The 21261-nt window shown below is 37.6% G+C and overlaps 3 protein-coding genes across 3 annotated transcripts; all 3 read left to right on the top strand.

Annotated features, from left to right (window-relative positions):
- The first annotated feature begins 10359 nt into the window (after positions 1-10359).
- On the top strand, positions 10360-11013 carry LOC149170444 (putative disease resistance protein At5g43730). The gene has a single exon (XM_089425590.1). The coding sequence runs from the start codon at positions 10360-10362 to the stop codon at positions 11011-11013; it is 654 nt and encodes a 217-aa protein (XP_089281716.1).
- Positions 11014-13012: 1999 nt separating this feature from the next.
- LOC149170443 (putative disease resistance protein At1g61300) lies at positions 13013-14350 on the top strand. The gene has a single exon (XM_089425589.1). It carries the CDS (start codon positions 13013-13015, stop codon positions 14348-14350), a length of 1338 nt encoding a protein of 445 aa, XP_089281715.1.
- Positions 14351-19879: 5529 nt separating this feature from the next.
- LOC149170442 (putative disease resistance protein At5g43730) lies at positions 19880-20533 on the top strand. Its single transcript, XM_089425587.1, has one exon. The coding sequence runs from the start codon at positions 19880-19882 to the stop codon at positions 20531-20533; it is 654 nt and encodes a 217-aa protein (XP_089281713.1).
- The last annotated feature ends 728 nt before the right edge of the window (positions 20534-21261 follow it).

Genomic DNA, 21261 nt, shown 5'->3' with positions numbered 1-21261 from the left:
TTAAATTTAATTCTGTTATAAACGACCTATCTCTCTCTCTCTCTCTCTCTCTCTCTCTCTCTATATATATATATATATATATATATATATATATATATATATATATATATATATATATCTATATATATATATATATATGAAGGGGTGGCGAGTGTGGTGGCCCACCACCTCTTTGCTTAACATTTTTTTTTGTTTTTCTTGGTTAAAAAAACTATTAAATATTTTTCTACTGATTTTTAAGGGTCACTGGAAAGATTAACGAGGCAACAAATTCACCTATTCTAGCAGCCATAATTCGTGCACTAGGAAATTCCAAATTGTTACCTCATTAGTTATTGCAAATGAGCCTAGTTTGACAAAAATTTTGACCGCGAATATCTTGAGCATACAAACTGAGATTTGAGTGTTGTTCACGCTGTTGGAATTAGGTCGATGAGCACGAAAATTGGGTCCTAGTTTCACTTCAATCAGATATCTTTTAGTTTTGAGCTATTCTAAGATACTTCTGGATTCTGAGTGTTCCTAGAGCCACGTGGACCATTCGTCCCCACTATGGAGATTTTGGTCCTCCAAAAACATGAATATAATTTGAAACTACTCTGTTACATTGTCTACACAACAAGAGTCCTGACAGGTCACACGTCCTTATCCTTCACCCTTGTTCTTCAGAGCCAATCGACACATGCATCCTTTGCAAAAATGTAGTACAACATTTGTAAATTGCATGCTCAATTACATGACCAATCATGACCCAAGCATCCCCATACTTTCCAAGAGTTCATAACACACACTATTTGGTCAATTTTACATCATAATAGAAATAAATACCCCATCTATAAGCAAAAATGCGAAAAAAATCATCATTTCTTTAATAGGAGATGGAAAAAACATAATCACTTTTAAAATTATATCACAACACATGATTCTAAAATGCATCTATGACAAGCTACCATACCTAGTAAAACCATCTCTCACTCATCAAAGTGAATGGATCATCATCCTGTGGTAGTTTCGCTTGTTGAACATCTTCACTAGCTGGTTCCTGCATGAGCGCTTTGTCCTTAAGATGCTTCTCTGGATGGAGCCTTCAACATGTGACTCTTTGATGTCCATCTCTATTGAAATGATTGCAATAAATCTTCTTCCTCCGTACTTGCTTAACATTCTTCCTTCCCTAATCTAGAGAAGGCCTTTCATGCCTCATCATCTTGTTTGTTTCCATTCTTTTCTAGCACTCAGCAACCACATGATTATGCAAACCATAAAAACTATATGGTTTTCTACACCATGCTCTATGCTCATCATTAACAACATGCTTGTAAGAAAATGAACTTTAGAATGCTGATACCTTTTATACCTCACTTGGCTGTCTCTGATGCAATTCTAGCGATGAGAGCTTTCCTTAGCTCTTCCTCTACAATGTGCACTGTCATGGGAGGATTGTGATGTGTTCCAATCATCCTCTTTCCCTGATGGCTTTGACAATGCCTTGGAAACTTATGATGCCTTTGAGAACTCTCCCTCATTGTACCCCAAACCTGCAAATCAAGGTCTTTGTACAACCTTCAATGGTTAAGTCATTCCTTGGCCATTAACACCAAGTCCTCCTCCTTTATATCCCATCTTGGTAAGGAGTCTCATGCCAGTTCTTGAAATGGGTACCTCCATGTTTCCAATAGGAATAACATCATATGAAAATGAAACTAAAGAACTACCGACACTATTTACCTCAGTTGTCAATTTTGAAATAGGTGATGATTACTTTGCTAAGCCATCATTGCACTTCAACTTTTCCAAATCCTCTTCCATGGCTCGTAACTGAAGCTGCAATCAATGCTTCCCCTTTTTTCTTCTCATAGAAGTCTCCTCAATTCAACATTCTCTGCTTGAAGGCTCTAATTAATCTCCTCATTTGAATGATGAGAAGACGATGAAGAAGATGAATAATCAATGGAAGATGGAGATGAAGCATCGTCCTTTTCTCTTTCTTTCTCTCATTCCTCTCTCGCCATATTCTCCTCATAGTATGCATACATTAAATCTACCATGCGTGCCATCCTAAGGAGGCCTCATAGAAATCTTTGTTGTTCTCCATTTTCCTTCTTATATCACGTTCAATCTCTGGTTATCATTCACACTCGTAACTCACATTAGTAAGAAGACTGCTCTAATTCCAAACTTGATCTAGATCTCTTAAGCTGATGAAATTAACAAAGTTTTTTTATTTTTGTGATGTTAGCAAAATTGCATGTGAAAGAGTATGAAAAACGACATGTGCATGTTTTAAAGAATATGAAATATAATGATAGCCATCAAATCAAGAACACAAAACACATTTGACAATGGAGTTCATTGAGTGTGGGTTACGTCTCTGGGCACGGTGTCAAGAGTAGGGAGGCCGCTTCATTAAATGTTGCACATGATGATGATGTACATGGTATATTATTTGTCATTACAAGGATAAAATCCCTCAACAAGAGTGGCATGTCTCTCCACGAGACATTCTCCTTCTAGGAACTCTCACTCATATGGGTCATCCTTCAACATGACAAGATGATAAATTCTCACATGACATGGCATACAAGTATCCTTAAACATAATGGTAACAAGGATCTCAACAACAAAAGAATCATCTTAGAAAATGAAAAGAAAAACATGGCATCACTACATGATATACCTCCATTTTCAGGAATGGCCTGAAATTTCAAAGCTCTCCTGCAAAAGCAAACATCATCAATGAATTCATGGTGCGAAATCATGTTGAATGACTATAAACTTGGCCCATTTGTAACACTATCAAAATATGGACTCTCGGGAATCTTGAAGATCCCCCCAAAGATTCCTTCCTAGATATGGCCAAAAAACCGTTGCTCAGATGAAAATTATGAGCACACCACTGTGCTCCTTGTGAAATTCTGAGAAAAATAACTATAAATTCAACATCATTATACCTCTGTAAAAAAATCAGCCTCTAAGGGAATCTTTTAGATTCCTTAAGATTCTATAAAGTTTCCTCAATGTTGACTGCCTGAAATTTTGCTGCTTAGATGAATAAATAGACCACACCTTTGCATTCCGTGCGAAATTATGAGAAAAATAACTATAAATTCGTCACCATTCCACCTCTATTAAAAATTAGCCTCTAAGAGAATCTAAAGATTCCTAAGCAACAAAGAATATTATTTTAAGATTTTGTTGTGAAAAACATGCGAGGCATGGTCCCGCCTCAACCATTATGTCAAGGTTCCACCTCGTCCCTCGTGCACACTATTCTACGCTATGCCTTCTGGCGAATGAATTAATTTGGTTCTTAAATAATATTATAGGCAAAGTGGACTAAGGAGCCCATTGGGGTGTTGGCGGAGTGCTAAGTTGGGAGGGGGTAGGCTCGAGTTCCAACTCGCCCCCCCCCCCCTAAAATAGTTGATAGTTTAAATTTTAAATGGAGTGTTTTGGTTATAAGGTTGGAACGTGGCGGATAACCATTGTCGGTTAGATATGGTGGAGCGTCATTATGACTATCAGTTGGCATATGTTATGTGGCGTGTGTTGTTTTTTATTGATCATTACATAAGTGGCGGGCCCCCATTAGGCCAGGCACGTTCAATCCCCACTGGCCTTATTTAAGTTGAATTTCATTACAAATGGCATATATATATATATATATATATATATATATATATATATATATATATATATATATAGAGAGAGAGAGAGAGAGAGAGAGAGAGAGAGATATGGTGGGGGAAGTGGCTTGCGACCCCTTTATTTAAATTTTTTTTTGTTAAAACAAATATTAAAAATTTATCCACTAATTTTTAGGGGTAACTTGCAAAATTAACGGGTGGAAAATTCACCCGTTCCGTGGGCTGAAATCCGTGTGCTATAAAAATCTAAATTGTTGCCTTGTTAGTGGCTGCCACTGGTCCTAGATTGACCAATACTTTGACTGTGAATATCTTGAGCATACAAACTCGTATTTGAGTGTTGTTTTTGCCGTTGGAATTAGGACGATGAGCAAGTCTATGATCTGGTCCTAGTTTTACTTTAATCTGATGAATTTATTTTTGAGCTATTCTGAGCCACTTTTGAATTCTGAGTGTTCCTAGAGCCACCTGGATCAGTTAATAAGATGAGCCTACACATCACATGATTATAAATACTTATAGTTTCTCATTCAACTTATACACATTTCTTGGGTAATTCTTTTTCATACCATTAAGGCATACAATTTAACATCTTTCCATATGGTCGAGGGAAAATATAATGAATCTCCTCTATGAAATCTAGGTTTTGAGCATATACCACAATATGTAAAAGGGAATAATGAGAAATTACCAAAATTAAGTTTGGAATCTCGTTGTGAAGATCACCCCAAAAATAGTCCCTCAACAATTGTTACATTCATATAGACAATGGTTTCTTTGACACATGAATGCACATGAACAAACACATGCATTGCATAAGGGATGAGATGTATTATTCAAGAGGATGATTATGTTATGCATCAGACAATAGGTTAAATGGACTTTGATGTTTACTTGGAAGGGATATGTGGAAATTGCAAAACATGTCAACTTGAATATAAGTCTATATGTTGTTGAATTAAGGCTTTTGTGATCCATAACAAGTTATTGAGAAAAGTCTTAAACGAAAATCACATCATAATTAATATTGCCGATGTGTTTCAAACCAACGAGTGTGGTTCATCTTCAAGACGAGCTGAAGAACCAAATCAAGGCTACATGTTAAATAGGGAGAGCAGGTCATCCAACAGCTATATTTGACGGGAAATGACTAAATTTGATTGGGCAACTAGACTGGATCAATGATTACTAAGTAACGTCTATGATTGACTCGACAACAAGACCAAGGGATAAGAAAGGAAAATATAATTAGTTAATTATTTTTTTCAGTTATATTACCATAACTATTAAGATATTGAATTAATAATCTATTAAAATGCCTTTTTATTATTATTATTATTTATTTATTTAAACAAATGGTTAGTTAATTAGTTTAAGGGTTACTTTGTTATGTTTATTAAATATTCTAGAACCATAACCTATTAATAGGTCCATTAAATATTTTTAAAACCAACTAAATGAATAAAACATATATCAATGAAATAAATAATATTTAAATTAGTTAAAAAAGAAATCATACTAAATTAAAGGAATTGGATAATTAACGATTTTAACCACTTATATATATATATATATATATATATATATATATATATATATATATATATATATATATATATATATATATATATATATATAAATATAAAGGTCCCTTAATTACTAAGTGGGGTCGGAGGAAAATAAATAATTAGTATGCTAATTTCTTATGATTATTACCCTAAAGATGAGTAATAACCTAGACAAATAGTTAGTTAATTAATATAAGGGCTAGTTATTATATTTATATAAAGTATGTATGTAATTACTAAGAACCATAACCTATTAATATGTACATTTAGTATTATTAAAATGAATAAAACCCATATGAAATAAGAAAAGTTAAAATAGATGACTTCCTAATCTCCCTGTGCATCTATGGAACTTTGTTGTATTCCAAGGGATTGGCAATACTCTAGGTTGCTTTCTAACCACATACACCTCTAGAGGGGAAACGGGCATATACACCTTTGCCAGAATCTGTGCAGAAATAGACATGAGCAAAGGTCTACCCGATCAGATTAATCTCAAAATTGGAGACTTCCATTGGACTCAAACCCTGGATTATGAGAACACAGCCTTTCGCTACCGAAATTGCCATCATACAGGGCACCTTCAGAGCACTTGTCCCTCGATGCCTGCCCAAAAGAAGAAAGCCAATCCTAAGCCGAAATCCAAAAGCTGGAAACCTCATGATCCTCCCCCCATGGATGATTTGGATGATTTTGATTCCAGCTCAGATGAAGAGGAAGGGGATGCGGAAGGAATGGACGCAAAGCTGGCACAGGATCCGCCCTCGACTGGTCCTGAGGAATCTACTGGCCCACCAAACTCACAGAAAAGAACTCATGAGTCCTCTCCTACGGATTCATACAAGGAGACCTCTCTGTCAGCCCAGCTCAGTTTGCAAATCATGCCAGTTCAGCAGAGTCATCTTGGTTGGGTCAAAGTTGGTAAAAAGAAAGAAAAAAAATGCCGAATAGTTGATTCTACCCATGTTGGGTAGAATCGTTTGTTATGTTCTTGTTACTATGTTCTTCTTGTTACTTCTTGCTTATCACTGCTCTCTTCTTGTTTTCTCTTAGGGGTCGAGGTGGATAGTCTATCCTTTCTAGCTGCCTGTTTTCTTGATTCTCTTGGCTGTAAATTCATTTTGTACCATACGTCCTCTTAATAGAATTAGTTTTATGGAGAAAAAAAAAGAAAAGTTAAAATAGATATCTTTTTAAATTAGTTAAATAATGACCTCAAGCTAACTATAAGGAATCCAACCTAAATGGAAAAATAATTAAATTAGAAATAATATAGCTTCATTACTAGGCTAGTTAATTCTAAATTAATTTTATTCAGTAAAATTTAAAGGGTTGGTAAAAAATCATACCTTTGGAATCCTATCAACAATGTTTAGGAACATACAATAATAGGTATTATGTTAAAAAGGATTTTATAACCTACTTAAACATTTAGTTCTGAAATTTTAATCTAGAAGGAGTGAAATAAAACCCTAAAAATGAATAAAAGCCCAAGAGACGAGAAGGAAAAAAAGGAAAACAGATGACTAGGAAGAGAAGGGGTAAAAAACAAACAGGACCTCAAAGCAAAGGACAACCAAGGGATGGGGGTACGAGGTGAGAAAAGGGGGCCAACTAGGAAGAAAGGGCATGGATCCAACAATTGCTAATCTTCTAGCCATCATCTCTATTGAGAGTTCTTGGTCTTCTCTCAATTTCAATGGCCTCTCTAAATTTCTGGTGATGAAAGGGAGTAATCTTGGCAATGACCTGGGCCTCCTTAATGCATATGTGATGCTTGGTATTTTCTGCATGTTTAGCCAAGGTGGAAGACCTGGTCCTCCCATGTTTAATGTCAGCTGAGTGTTCTTGAATCCTTTGATTAATAGAACGCCTCGTCTCACCAACATAGGGGGTCCTACATCAGCAAGGAATAACGTAGACACCTTTCATGTCCTTGGGGTCAATGGGGCCTTTCACAGACCTTAGGGACCTATAGATGGTGCTAAGGGGTCTAAAGGTAGAGGGAACATTATGCTTTTTGAGGATCCTCACAATTTTATCAATGGTCCCCTAGATGAAAGGGAGATGAACCCCTGAGACTCAATCCTTAGGGTCTCCCTTAGCCTTGGCACCTTTACTGGCTTTTAGGAAATATTTCAGACCTTGCTACCTACTATAACCATTATTTACAAAGACGTTAAGGAGATGGTCTTTCTCCCTTTTGAGCTTCTTTTCATTGGAGATTCTCAGTGCACGAGTCACAAGTGTGTTGAGGACACCCAACTTCTGAGTAGGGAAATGATGGGAGCTAGCATGAAGATACTGCTCAGTGTGAGTTTTCTTCCTAAACACTTGGTGGGAGAAAGAACCATCATCATTCTTAGAAATGAGAACATCAAGGAAAGGTAAACACCTATCAACCTCTTGTTCCATAGTAAATTTTATGGAAGGGGATTGATTGTTGAGATGCTGGAAAAAATGGTCAACTTCTTCTTAGCCATGAGACCAGATGACATTAGTATTGTCAACAAACCTCTTCCAGAGTTTGGGCAAGAGACGAGCCAAGGCCAAAGCTTTGGATTCAAATTCTTCCATAAAGAGATTAGCAATGACCGGGGATAGGGGTGAGCCCATGGAAACCCCACAGGTTTGTTCATAGAATTCCCCTTCAAAGCTAAAAAAAGTGGAAGTGAGACAAACTTCTACTAAATGAGCGATATCAAGATCAGCAAGGCAGCTGATGACCTCAATGGCCTCCCTTATAGGAATGTAAGTATAAAAGGAAACCACATCGAAACTCATAAGAATGTCCTCAGTGTCAAATTTTAAGTCTTTAAGCTCTTTAACAAAGGATGAAGAGTCTTTGATGAATGACTCTGTAAGGCCAACAAGGGGTTTAAACTTCAAGGCAAGGTATTTAGCAAGGAGGTAGGTTGGGCCACCTGTGGTATTGAAAATCAGTCTTGGGGCCGCCCCTTCTTTGTGAATCTTTGGAAGACCATAGATCCAAGGAGTGATGGGGCTACTCTCAATAAGCTTGTGGCAAAAGGAACCCACAGTATTGCTAGATTTAATAGCTAGAGAAACAGTTCAGGAGACCTTCTTCAGGGGATTTTTGCTAAGATTTTTATAGCTGCCACTGTTACAAAGATGGTCCAACATTTTCTGACGATAATCCTCCTTATTAAGGATGATAGCAAGCCCTCCTTTGTCGACTTTGAGGACCACAATATCCTTGTTTTGGTTCAGGGATTTGAGGGCCTCAAATTCAGCCTTTCTAAGGTTTCTCCTAGGGGGCCTTGCCTTCCTAAGGACAACAACATAGTCTTGCCTAATCATGTCCTTAAAAATATCGAGCAAGCTTCTGATCCCAAACTCTACGTTACACATAATTTCTTCTATTGGGATCTTCTTGGGGGCGAGGGCAAAATTAAGACCCTTCTGTAGAAGGCTAAAGACGGAAGGAGGAAAAGAAAAATTTGAGAGATTAACAACCCTCTTATCATGAGAAGGCATATTATTACTATTTTTATTATTATAATTATTATTATTACTACTACTACTACTACTACCACTATTATTATTATTATTATTATTATTATTATTATTATTCACTTAGTAATTAAGGGACAATTATACTTATATATATATATATATATATATATATATATATATATATAATTAAGTGGTTAAAATTGTTAATTATCCAATTCCTTTAATTTAGTATGATATCTGTATTTAACTAATTTAAATATTATTTATTTCATTGATATATGTTTTATTCATTTAGTTGGATTTAACAATATTTGATGGACCTATTAATAGGTTATGGTTCTAGAATATTTAATAAACATAACAAAGTAACCCTTAAACTAATTAACTAACCATTTGTCTAAATAATAATAATAATAATAATAATAATAATAATAATAATAAGGAATTTTAATAGTTTTTTAATTCATTCTCTTAATAGTTATGGTAATATAACTGCAAAATTTAATTAACTAATTAATTTTTCCTTTCTTATCCCTTGGTCTTGTTTCCTAGTCAATCGTAGCCGTTACTTAGTAGTCATTGGTCCAGTCTAGTTGCCTAGTCAAATTTAGTCGTCTCCCAGTGAAATATAGCCACTGGATGACCTGCTCTCCCTATTTAACATGTAGCCCTGATCTGGTTCTTCAACTCGTCCTGAAGATGAACCACACTCGTTGGTTCGAAACGAATCGACACTCCGCCTCGATAAACGCCTCCGGAAATATCACGGGCGGCTCTGCTAGCTCGTGCTCATTCGGAAACAACCTTTGATTCTAGCAGTCACTTAAAGCGCCTTTTGACTATTTCACTTACTCTACAAATCTAGTCAACAACTTTAAAACTTTTGACTATTTAATTGACTTTCGAAATTTAATCAACCCTGGCATGCTGGATCTACATAAACTCAAGGGTTTGAGGCAATTGGAGATCATTGAATGTCCTAGAGTAAGTTTGTTTCCAACAGAATTTGGTCACAAAGGAGCATTTCCTCTTCTGGAAACATTTTCTCTTGCTTGGCTACATACATTAAAGGAGTTGCCTGTAATAGAGAAAGGTGCAATGGCTTCACTTAAAATATTTAATATAATGGCATGTACAACATTAAATATATTACCAGAGAGTTATATGGATCTGAAGACACTTCAGAAAGTAAGAATTTTTGGTTGTCCAATAAGAAATATAGGAACTAGAGAGAACACTAATGTAGAAGTGATGGCAATGTCTATGGTAGACATGGAAGAAATTACAAAGAGATATTCCCAATTGTGAGATAAAAGGGAAAGTTGGTTGTATGGTGAATTTTGGTGCAATGAGCTCTTCTTCTTCAAGTACTTCCCATGGCCCTGTTGTTCCAACAGGTTCTGAAAAGATGAAATTGATCGAAGAGCCCCTTATAGTGGGACAGGATAAAGCATTTTCGATTCTCGAAAAGCTGGTGTTGTTGACAAGGGTGGATCCGAAAAAACTCTTCTTTTGAAGACGCTCTTCAATAGCCAAAAGGTACGCAGTAATTCTAAGGATGGTTTATTACTTTGGCTCACTGTTTCCCAAATTCCCTCTTTTACAAGTCTTAGAAATGCACTCCGTACCCAAATAGCCACACAAAAAATGTAAATTTGGGCGAAAATATGAACGAAGAAGAGGTAAAGCGATGGTTGAATCAGACAGTGCACCAGAGCACCGGGCTTATTCTGTTCTTAGATGATGTATGGGGATGCAATGCTACAGAATTGTTAGAGGAATTAGGTGTACTGTGCCCTGTAAGGAACCACTCCACCTCCAAAGTCATTGTCAGTTCCAGGGTTTGCGCTGCACTCTTAAAAACAGGTGTCGCAGATAAATACACAATAACAATGGAGGACTTGTCGGAAGATGAGAGTTGGAAGTTGTTTGCTTGTCACACTTTTCCATATAATAATGGAAATCTGCCAGCAAACATAGAAGAGGGAAAAGCCAAGCTTGTGTCTAAAAGGTGCAGAGGGCTTCCCCTCACTATCAAAGTGGTTGGCAGGGCAATGGCCGGGAGTACTCATCCACGACAGTGGGAATGGGCTGTCCAAAGGCTACCAAACGTGGACAGTGTGTACAGTTGTGTTAGGTTGAGTTATGATGCACTTGGATATGAGGATACTGACCTGCAATTGTGCTATTTATATGGAAATCTGCCAGCAAGCATAGAAGAGGGAAAAGCCAAGCTTGTGTGTAAAAGGTGCAAAGGGCTTCCCCTCGCTATCAAAGTGGTAGGCAGGGCAATGGCCGGGAGTAATCATCCACAACAATGAGAATGAGCTGTCCAAAGGCTGCCAAATGTGGGCAGTGTGTACAATTCTGTTAGGTTAAGTTATGATGCACTCGGCTATGAGGATGCTGACCTGCAATTGTGCTTTTTATGTGTAGCTGCAAACATCTTGGAAGACGCAGTCGTTCATGTCCAGTTGGCGATTTAGGTATGGATAGGGGAAGGCTTAATTGCCAAGAAGACATTGGAACATGAGCATCGACCCGCTTATGATCCATTCGAGCTGGGAAGATATTATCTCAACATTTTAGCAGATCGTTGTTTGATCGAGCCAATGATGAGAGACTTTGATGGGAAAGTACTCTGTTTCAGGGTGCATGACTCCCTACGTGATATGGCAATCCGAATCGCAGAGGAGGAAGAAAATTTCTACTGCCGTGTGGGTAATGGTTTGACAGCTGTGAATGAAAATGAGTGTTTCGGCCGCATTCGGATTTTTTTGAGTGAGAACAGATTGACTTCTTTCCCCTAATCACATTGTCTACACAGATATGCTCATTGCTTCTCAGTGGAAATCCATATTTAACAAAGATCCCAACAAGGGTGGTCAGGAGTATGATCTCCCTTAAGGCGTTCTCTTTAAGTGGGACGTCATTGAAATCATTGCCAAAGAGTATTGGGTGTTTGGAGCAGCTAATATATTTGGGTTTAAGACACATGCCCATCAATACATTACCTGCATCTTTTACCAGTCTTGTAAATCTGGAGATCCTTGATCTTTCCTATTCTGCCATCCAAGAATTACCGTTCGCCATCCACATGTTGTGATCTTTAAGGAAATTAATCTTGGAGGGATGTAGAGATCTGCAATTTCTACCTCCCTGTATCTCAGGGCTTACCTCTTTGGAGCATTTGGAAACTTATGGTTGCAAGGCTTTTTTGGAAGAAAGATAAGGATACCAGATGGAAAAAAAACAGCTTCTATCAACAAATTGGCAAGTTTAACACAACTTAAAACATTACAACTACAAAATAATGAGGAAATTATTAGTGATGGCACCCTGGGAAAGATGACTCAAATGAAATCCCTCACATTGTCACTCATAAAGCTGGAAATTCTACCCAACAATATAAGAAACATGTCAAAATTGAGAAGACTGGTATTATTAGAATACTTTCACTTGGTTAAAATGGATTATAATTTTTATGACTTTCAATATTTGGGCTATCTTAAATTTGTTGGTTGTCATTTCTTGGAAGAACTTCCACATCTACATAAACTCAAGGGTTTGAGGCAATTGGAGATCATTGAATGTCCTAGAATAAGTTTGTTTCCAACAAAATTTGGTCGCAAAGGAGCATTTCCTCTTCTGGAAACATTTTCTCTTGCTTGGCTACCTACATTAAAGGAGTTGCCTGTAATAGAGAAAGGTGCAATGGCTTCACTTAAAATATTTACTATAATGGCATGTACAACATTAAATATATTACCAGAGAGTTATATGGATCTGAAGACACTTCAAAAAGTAAGAATTTTTGGTTGTCCAATAAGAAATATAGGAACTAGAGAGAACACTAATGTAGAAGTGATGGCAATGTCTATGGTAGACATGGCAGAAATTACAAAGAGATATTCCCAATTGTGGGATAAAAGGAAAAGTTGGTTGTATGGTGAATTTTGGTGCAATGAGCTCTTCTTCTTCAAGTACTTCCCATGGCCTTGTTGTTCCAACATGCTTTGCAAAGATGAAATTCTTCTTCAAGTACTTCCCATGGCCCTGTTGTTCCAACAGGCTCTGCAAAGATGAAATTGATCGAAGAGCCCCTTATAGTGGGACAGGATAAAGCATTTTCGATTCTCGAAAAGTTCCGGAAAAACTCTTCTTTTGAAGACGCTCTTCAATAGCCAAAAGGTACGCAGTAATTCTAAGGATGGTTTATTACTTTGGCTCACTCTTTCCCAAAGTCCCTCTTTTAAAAGTCTTAGAAATGCACTCCTTACCCAAATAGCCACACAAAAAAAGGTAAATTTTGGCGAAAATATGAACGAAGAAGAGGTAAAGCAATGGTTGAATCAGACAGTGCACCAGAGCACCGGGCTTATTCTCTTCTTAGATGATGTATGGGGATGGAATGTTGCAGAATTGTTAGAGGAATTAGGTGTACTGTGCCCTGTAAGGAACCACTCCACCTCCAAAGTCATTGTCAGTTCCAGGGATCGCGTTGCACTCTTAAAAACAGGTGTCGCAGATAAATACACAATAACAATGGAGGATTTGTCGGAAGATGAGAGTTGGATGTTGTTTGCTTGTCACACTTTTCCATATAATAATGGAAATCTGCCAGCAAACATAGAAGAGGGAAAAGCCAATCTTGTGTGTAAAAGGTGCAGAGGGCTTCCCCTCGCTATCAAAGTGGTTGGCAGGGCAATGGCCAGAAGTACTCATCCACAACAGTGGGAATGGGTTGTCCAAAGGCTGCCAAACGTGGACACTGTATACAATTGTGTTAGGTTGAGTTATGATGCACTCGGCTATGAGGATGCTGACCTGCAATTGTGCTTTTTATATGGAAATCTGCCAGCAAACATAGAAGAGGGAAAAGCCAAGATTGTGTGTAAAAGGTGCAAAGGGCTTCCCCTCGCTATCAAAGTGGTTGGCAGGGCAATGGCCAGGAGTACTCATCCACAACAGTGGGAATGGGCTGTCCAAAGGCTGCCAAATGTGGACAGTGTGTACAATTCTGTTAGGTTGAGTTATGATGCACTCGGCTATGAGGATGCTGACCTGCAATTATGCTTTTTATGTGTAGCTGCAAACATCTTGGAAGACACAGTCGTTCATGTCCAGTTGGCGATTCAGGTATGGATAGGGGAAGGCTTACTTGCCAAGAAGACGTTGGAACATGAGCATCGACCCGCTTATGATCCATTCAAGCTGGGAAGATATTATCTCAACATTTTAGCAGATCGTTGTTTGATCGAGCCAATGATGAGAGACTTTGATGGGCAAGTACTCTGTTTCAGGGTGCATGACTCCCTGCGTGATATGGCAATCCGAATCGCAGAGGAGGAAGAAAATTTCTACTGCCGTGTGGGTAAGGGTTTGACAGCTGTGAATGAAAATGAGTGTTTGGGCCGCATTTGGCTTAATCACATCGTCTACAGAAATATGCTCATTGCTTCTCAGTGGAAATCCATATTTAACAAAGATCCCAACAAGGGTGTCAGGAGTATGATATCCCTTAAGGCGTTCTCTTTAAGTGGAACGTCATTGAAATCATTGCCAAAGAGTTTTGGGTGTTTGGAGCAGCTAATATATTTGGGTTTAAGACACATACCCATCAATAGGTTTTACCTGCATCTTTTACCAGTCTTGTAAGTCTGGAGATCCTTGATCTTTCCTATTCTGCCATCCAAGAATTACCGTCCGCCATCCATATGCTGAGATCTTTAAGGAAATTAAGCTTGGAGGGATGTAGAGATCTGCAATTTCTACCTCCCAGTATCTCAGGGCTTACCTCTTTGGAAAATTTGGAAACTTACGGTTGCAAGGTTCTTTGGAAGAAAGATAAGGATACCAGATGGAAAAAAAAACAGCTTCTATCAACAATTTGGCAAGTTTAACACAACTTAAAACATTACAACTACAAAAAAATGGGGAAATTATTAGTGAGGGCACACTGGGAAAGATGACTCAAATGAACTCCCTCACATTGAAGCTGGAAATTCTACCCAACGATATAAGAAACATGTCAAAATTGAGAAGACTGGTATTATTAGAATACTTTCACTTGGTTAAAATGGATTATAATTTTTATGACTTTCAATATTTGGGCTATCTTAAATTTGTTGGTTGTCATTTCTTGGAAGAACTTCCACATCTACATAAACTCAAGGGTTTGAGGCAATTGGAGATCATTGAATGTCCTAGAGTAAGTAAGTTTCCAACAGAATTTGGTCACAAAGGAGCATTTCCTCTTCTGGAAACATTTTCTCTTGCTTGGCTACCTACATTAGAGGAGTTGCCTATGATAGAGAAAGGTGCAATGGCTTCACTTCAAATATTTACTATAATGGCATGTACAACATTAAATATATTACCAAAGAGTTATATGGATCTGAAGGCACTTCAGAAAGTAAGAATTTTTGGTTGTCCAATAAGAAATATAGGAACTAGAGAGAACACTAATGTAGAAGTGATGGCAATGTCTATGGTAGACATGGAAGAAATTACAAAGAGGTATTCCCAACTGTGGGATAAAAGGGAAAGTTGGTTGTATGGTGAATTTTGGTGCAATGAGCTCTTCTTATTCAGAAAGCTTAATACCATTATATGATTTATGATTTATGTTTTGGCCATTATCTTTATTTATTATCAAATTTTAGACAAAAATGTTTGACATTATAGAAATGAGCTTGATAAATAGTTCAAGAAACTTACGGTTGCAAGGTTCTTTGGAAGAAAGATAAGGATACCAGATGGAAAAAAAAACAGCTTCTATCAACAATTTGGCAAGTTTAACACAACTTAAAACATTACAACTACAAAAAAATGGGGAAATTATTAGTGAGGGCACACTGGGAAAGATGACTCAAATGAACTCCCTCACATTGAAGCTGGAAATTCTACCCAACGATATAAGAAACATGTCAAAATTGAGAAGACTGGTATTATTAGAATACTTTCACTTGGTTAAAATGGATTATAATTTTTATGACTTTCAATATTTGGGCTATCTTAAATTTGTTGGTTGTCATTTCTTGGAAGAACTTCCACATCTACATAAACTCAAGGGTTTGAGGCAATTGGAGATCATTGAATGTCCTAGAGTAAGTAAGTTTCCAACAGAATTTGGTCACAAAGGAGCATTTCCTCTTCTGGAAACATTTTCTCTTGCTTGGCTACCTACATTAAAGGAGTTGCCTGTAATAGAGAAAGGTGCAATGGCTTCACTTCAAATATTTACTATAATGGCATGTACAACATTAAATATATTACCAAAGAGTTATATGGATCTGAAGGCACTTCAGAAAGTAAGAATTTTTGGTTGTCCAATAAGAAATATAGGAACTAGGGTTGGTAAAAAATCATACCTTTGGAATCCTACCAACAATGTTTAGGAACAAACAATAATAGGTATTATGTTAAAAAGGATTTTATAACCTACTTAAACATTTAGTTCTAAAATTTTAAACTAGAAAGAGTGAAAAAAAAACCCTAAAAATGCATAAAAGCCCAAGAGACGAGAAGGAAAAAAAGGAAAACAGATGACTAGGAAGAGAAGGGGTAAAAAACAAACAGGACCTCAAAGCAAAGGACAACCAAGGGATGGGGGTACGAGGTGAGAAAAGGGGGCCAACTAGGAAGAAAGGGCATGGATCCAACAATTGCTAATCTTCTAGCCATCATCTCTATTGAGAGTTCTTGGTCTTCTCTCAATTTCAATGGCCTCTCTAAATTTCTGGTGATGAAAGGGAGTAATCTTGGCAATGACCTGGGCCTCCTTAATGCATATGTGATGCTTGGTTTTTTCTGCATGTTTTGCCAAGGTGGAAGACCTGGTCCTCCCATGTTTAATGTCAGCTGAGTGTTCGTGAATCCTTTGATTAATAGAACGCCTCGTCTCACCAACATAGGGGGTCCTACATCAGCAAGGAATAACGTAGACACCTTTCATGTCCTTGGGGTCAATGGGGTCTTTCACAGACCTTAGGGACCTATAGATGGTGCTAAGGGGTCTAAAGGTAGAGGGAACATTATGCTTTTTGAGGATCCTCACAATTTTATCCATGGTCCCCTAGATGAAAGGGAGATGAACCCCTGAGACTCAATCCTTAGGGTCTCCCTTAGCCTTGGGACCTTTACTGGCTTTTAGGAAATATTTCAGACCTTGCTACCTACTATAACCATTATTTACAAAGACGTTAAGGAGATGGTCTTTCTCCCTTTTGAGCTTCTTTTCATTGGAGATTCTCAGTGCACGAGTCACAAGTTTGTTGAGGACACCCAACTTCTGAGTAGGGAAATGGTAGGAGCTAGCATGAAGATACTGCTCAGTGTGAGTTTTCTTCCTAAATACTTGGTGGGAGAAAGAACCATCATCATTCTTAGAAATGAAAACATCAAGGAAAGGTAAACACCTATCAACCTCTTGTTCCATAGTAAATTTTATGGAAGGGGATTGATTGTTGAGATGCTGGAAAAAATGGTCAACTTCTTCTTAGCCATGAGACCAGATGACATTAGTATTGTCAACAAACCTCTTCCAGAGTTTGGGCAAGAGACGAGCCAAGGCCAAAGCTTTGGATTCAAATTCTTCCATAAAGAGATTAGCAATGACCGGGATAGGGGTGAGCCCATGGAAACCCCACAGGTTTGTTCATAGAATTCCCCTTCAAAGCTAAAAAAAGTGGAAGTGAGACAAACTTCTACTAAATGAGCGATATCAAGATCAGCAAGGCAGCTGATGACCTCAATGGCCTCCCTTATAGGAATGTAAGTATAAAAGGAAACCACATCGAAACTCATAAGAATGTCCTCAGTGTCAAATTTTAAGTCTTTAAGCTCTTTAACAAAGGATGAAGAGTCTTTGATGAATGACTCTGTAAGGCCAACAAGGGGTTTAAACTTCAAGGCAAGGTATTTAGCAAGGAGGTAGGTTGGGCCACCTGTGGTATTGAAAATCAGTCTTGGGGCCGCCCCTTCTTTGTGAATCTTTGGAAGACCATAGATCCAAGGAATGATGGGGCTACTCTCAATAAGCTTGTGGCAAAAGGAACCCACAGAATTGCTCGATATAGTAGGTAGAGAAACAGTTCAGGAGACCTTCTTCAGGGGATTTTTGCTAAGATTTTTATAGCTGCCACTGTTACAAAGATGGTCCAACATTTTCTGACGATAATCCTCCTTATTAAGGATGATAGCAAGCCCTCCTTTGTCGACTTTGAGGACCACAATATCCTTGTTTTGGTTCAGGGATTTGAGGGCCTCAAATTCAGCCTTTCTAATGTTTCTCCTAGGGGGCTTTGCCTTCCTAAGGACAACAACATAGTCTTGCCTAATCATGTCCTTAATATTATCGGGCAAGCTTCTGATCCCAAACTCTACGTCACACATAATTTCTTCTATTGGGATCTTCTTGGGGGCGAGGGCAAAATTAAGACCCTTCTCTAGAAGGCTAAAGACGGAAGGAGGAAAAGAAAAATTTGAGAGATTAACAACCCTCTTATTATGAGAAAGCTTATTATTATTATTTTTATTATTATAATTATTATTATTACTACTACTACTACTACTACCACTATTATTATTATTATTATTATTATTATTATTATTATTATTCACTTAGTAATTAAGGGACAATTATACTTATATATATATATATATATATATATATATATATATATATATATATATATATATATAATTAAGTGGTTAAAATTGTTAATTATCCAATTCCTTTAATTTAGTATGATATCTGTATTTAACTAATTTAAATATTATTTATTTCATTGATATATGTTTTATTCATTTAGTTGGATTTAACAATATTTGATGGACCTATTAATAGGTTATGGTTCTAGAATATTTAATAAACATAACAAAGTAACCCTTAAACTAATTAACTAACCATTTGTCTAAATAATAATAATAATAATAATAATAATAATAATAATAATAAGGAATTTTAATAGTTTTTTAATTCATTCTCTTAATAGTTATGGTAATATAACTGCAAAATTTAATTAACTAATTAATTTTTCCTTTCTTATCCCTTGGTCTTGTTTCCTAGTCAATCGTAGCCGTTACTTAGTAGTCATTGGTCCAGTCTAGTTGCCTAGTCAAATTTAGTCGTCTCCCAGTGAAATATAGCCACTGGATGACCTGCTCTCCCTATTTAACATGTAGCCCTGATCTGGTTCTTCAACTCGTCCTGAAGATGAACCACACTCGTTGGTTCGAAACGAATCGACACTCCGCCTCGATAAACGCCTCCGGAAATATCACGGGCGGCTCTGCTAGCTCGTGCTCATTCGGAAACAACCTTTGATTCTAGCAGTCACTTAAAGCGCCTTTTGACTATTTCACTTACTCTACAAATCTAGTCAACAACTTTAAAACTTTTGACTATTTAATTGACTTTCGAAATTTAATCAACCCTGGCATGCTGGATCTACATAAACTCAAGGGTTTGAGGCAATTGGAGATCATTGAATGTCCTAGAGTAAGTTTGTTTCCAACAGAATTTGGTCACAAAGGAGCATTTCCTCTTCTGGAAACATTTTCTCTTGCTTGGCTACATACATTAAAGGAGTTGCCTGTAATAGAGAAAGGTGCAATGGCTTCACTTAAAATATTTAATATAATGGCATGTACAACATTAAATATATTACCAGAGAGTTATATGGATCTGAAGACACTTCAGAAAGTAAGAATTTTTGGTTGTCCAATAAGAAATATAGGAACTAGAGAGAACACTAATGTAGAAGTGATGGCAATGTCTATGGTAGACATGGAAGAAATTACAAAGAGATATTCCCAATTGTGAGATAAAAGGGAAAGTTGGTTGTATGGTGAATTTTGGTGCAATGAGCTCTTCTTCTTCAAGTACTTCCCATGGCCCTGTTGTTCCAACAGGTTCTGAAAAGATGAAATTGATCGAAGAGCCCCTTATAGTGGGACAAGATAAAGCATTTTCGATTCTCGAAAAGCTGGTGTTGTTGACAAGGGTGGATCCGAAAAAACTCTTCTTTTGAAGACGCTCTTCAATAGCCAAAAGGTACGCAGTAATTCTAAGGATGGTTTATTACTTTGGCTCACTGTTTCCCAAATTCCCTCTTTTACAAGTCTTAGAAATGCACTCCGTACCCAAATAGCCACACAAAAAATGTAAATTTGGGCGAAAATATGAACGAAGAAGAGGTAAAGCGATGGTTGAATCAGACAGTGCACCAGAGCACCGGGCTTATTCTGTTCTTAGATGATGTATGGGGATGCAATGCTACAGAATTGTTAGAGGAATTAGGTGTACTGTGCCCTGTAAGGAACCACTCCACCTCCAAAGTCATTGTCAGTTCCAGGGTTTGCGCTGCACTCTTAAAAACAGGTGTCGCAGATAAATACACAATAACAATGGAGGACTTGTCGGAAGATGAGAGTTGGAAGTTGTTTGCTTGTCACACTTTTCCATATAATAATGGAAATCTGCCAGCAAACATAGAAGAGGGAAAAGCCAAGCTTGTGTCTAAAAGGTGCAGAGGGCTTCCCCTCACTATCAAAGTGGTTGGCAGGGCAATGGCCGGGAGTACTCATCCACGACAGTGGGAATGGGCTGTCCAAAGGCTACCAAACGTGGACAGTGTGTACAATTGTGTTAGGTTGAGTTATGATGCACTTGGATATGAGGATACTGACCTGCAATTGTGCTATTTATATGGAAATCTGCCAGCAAGCATAGAAGAGGGAAAAGCCAAGCTTGTGTGTAAAAGGTGCAAAGGGCTTCCCCTCGCTATCAAAGTGGTAGGCAGGGCAATGGCCGGGAGTAATCATCCACAACAATGAGAATGAGCTGTCCAAAGGCTGCCAAATGTGGGCAGTGTGTACAATTCTGTTAGGTTAAGTTATGATGCACTCGGCTATGAGGATGCTGACCTGCAATTGTGCTTTTTATGTGTAGCTGCAAACATCTTGGAAGACGCAGTCGTTCATGTCCAGTTGGCGATTTAGGTATGGATAGGGGAAGGCTTAATTGCCAAGAAGACATTGGAACATGAGCATCGACCCGCTTATGATCCATTCGAGCTGGGAAGATATTATCTCAACATTTTAGCAGATCGTTGTTTGATCGAGCCAATGATGAGAGACTTTGATGGGAAAGTACTCTGTTTCAGGGTGCATGACTCCCTACGTGATATGGCAATCCGAATCGCAGAGGAGGAAGAAAATTTCTACTGCCGTGTGGGTAATGGTTTGACAGCTGTGAATGAAAATGAGTGTTTCGGCCGCATTCGGATTTTTTTGAGTGAGAACAGATTGACTTCTTTCCCCTAATCACATTGTCTACACAGATATGCTCATTGCTTCTCAGTGGAAATCCATATTTAACAAAGATCCCAACAAGGGTGGTCAGGAGTATGATCTCCCTTAAGGCGTTCTCTTTAAGTGGGACGTCATTGAAATCATTGCCAAAGAGTATTGGGTGTTTGGAGCAGCTAATATATTTGGGTTTAAGACACATGCCCATCAATACATTACCTGCATCTTTTACCAGTCTTGTAAATCTGGAGATC

Source organism: Pinus tabuliformis, chromosome 4_2, assembly GCF_031772625.1.
Source record: "Pinus tabuliformis cultivar Carrire ecotype Pingquan chromosome 4_2, CPIR1, whole genome shotgun sequence".
NCBI lineage: Eukaryota > Viridiplantae > Streptophyta > Pinopsida > Pinales > Pinaceae > Pinus > Pinus tabuliformis.
This window is presented reverse-complemented; position numbering and strand designations above follow the sequence as displayed.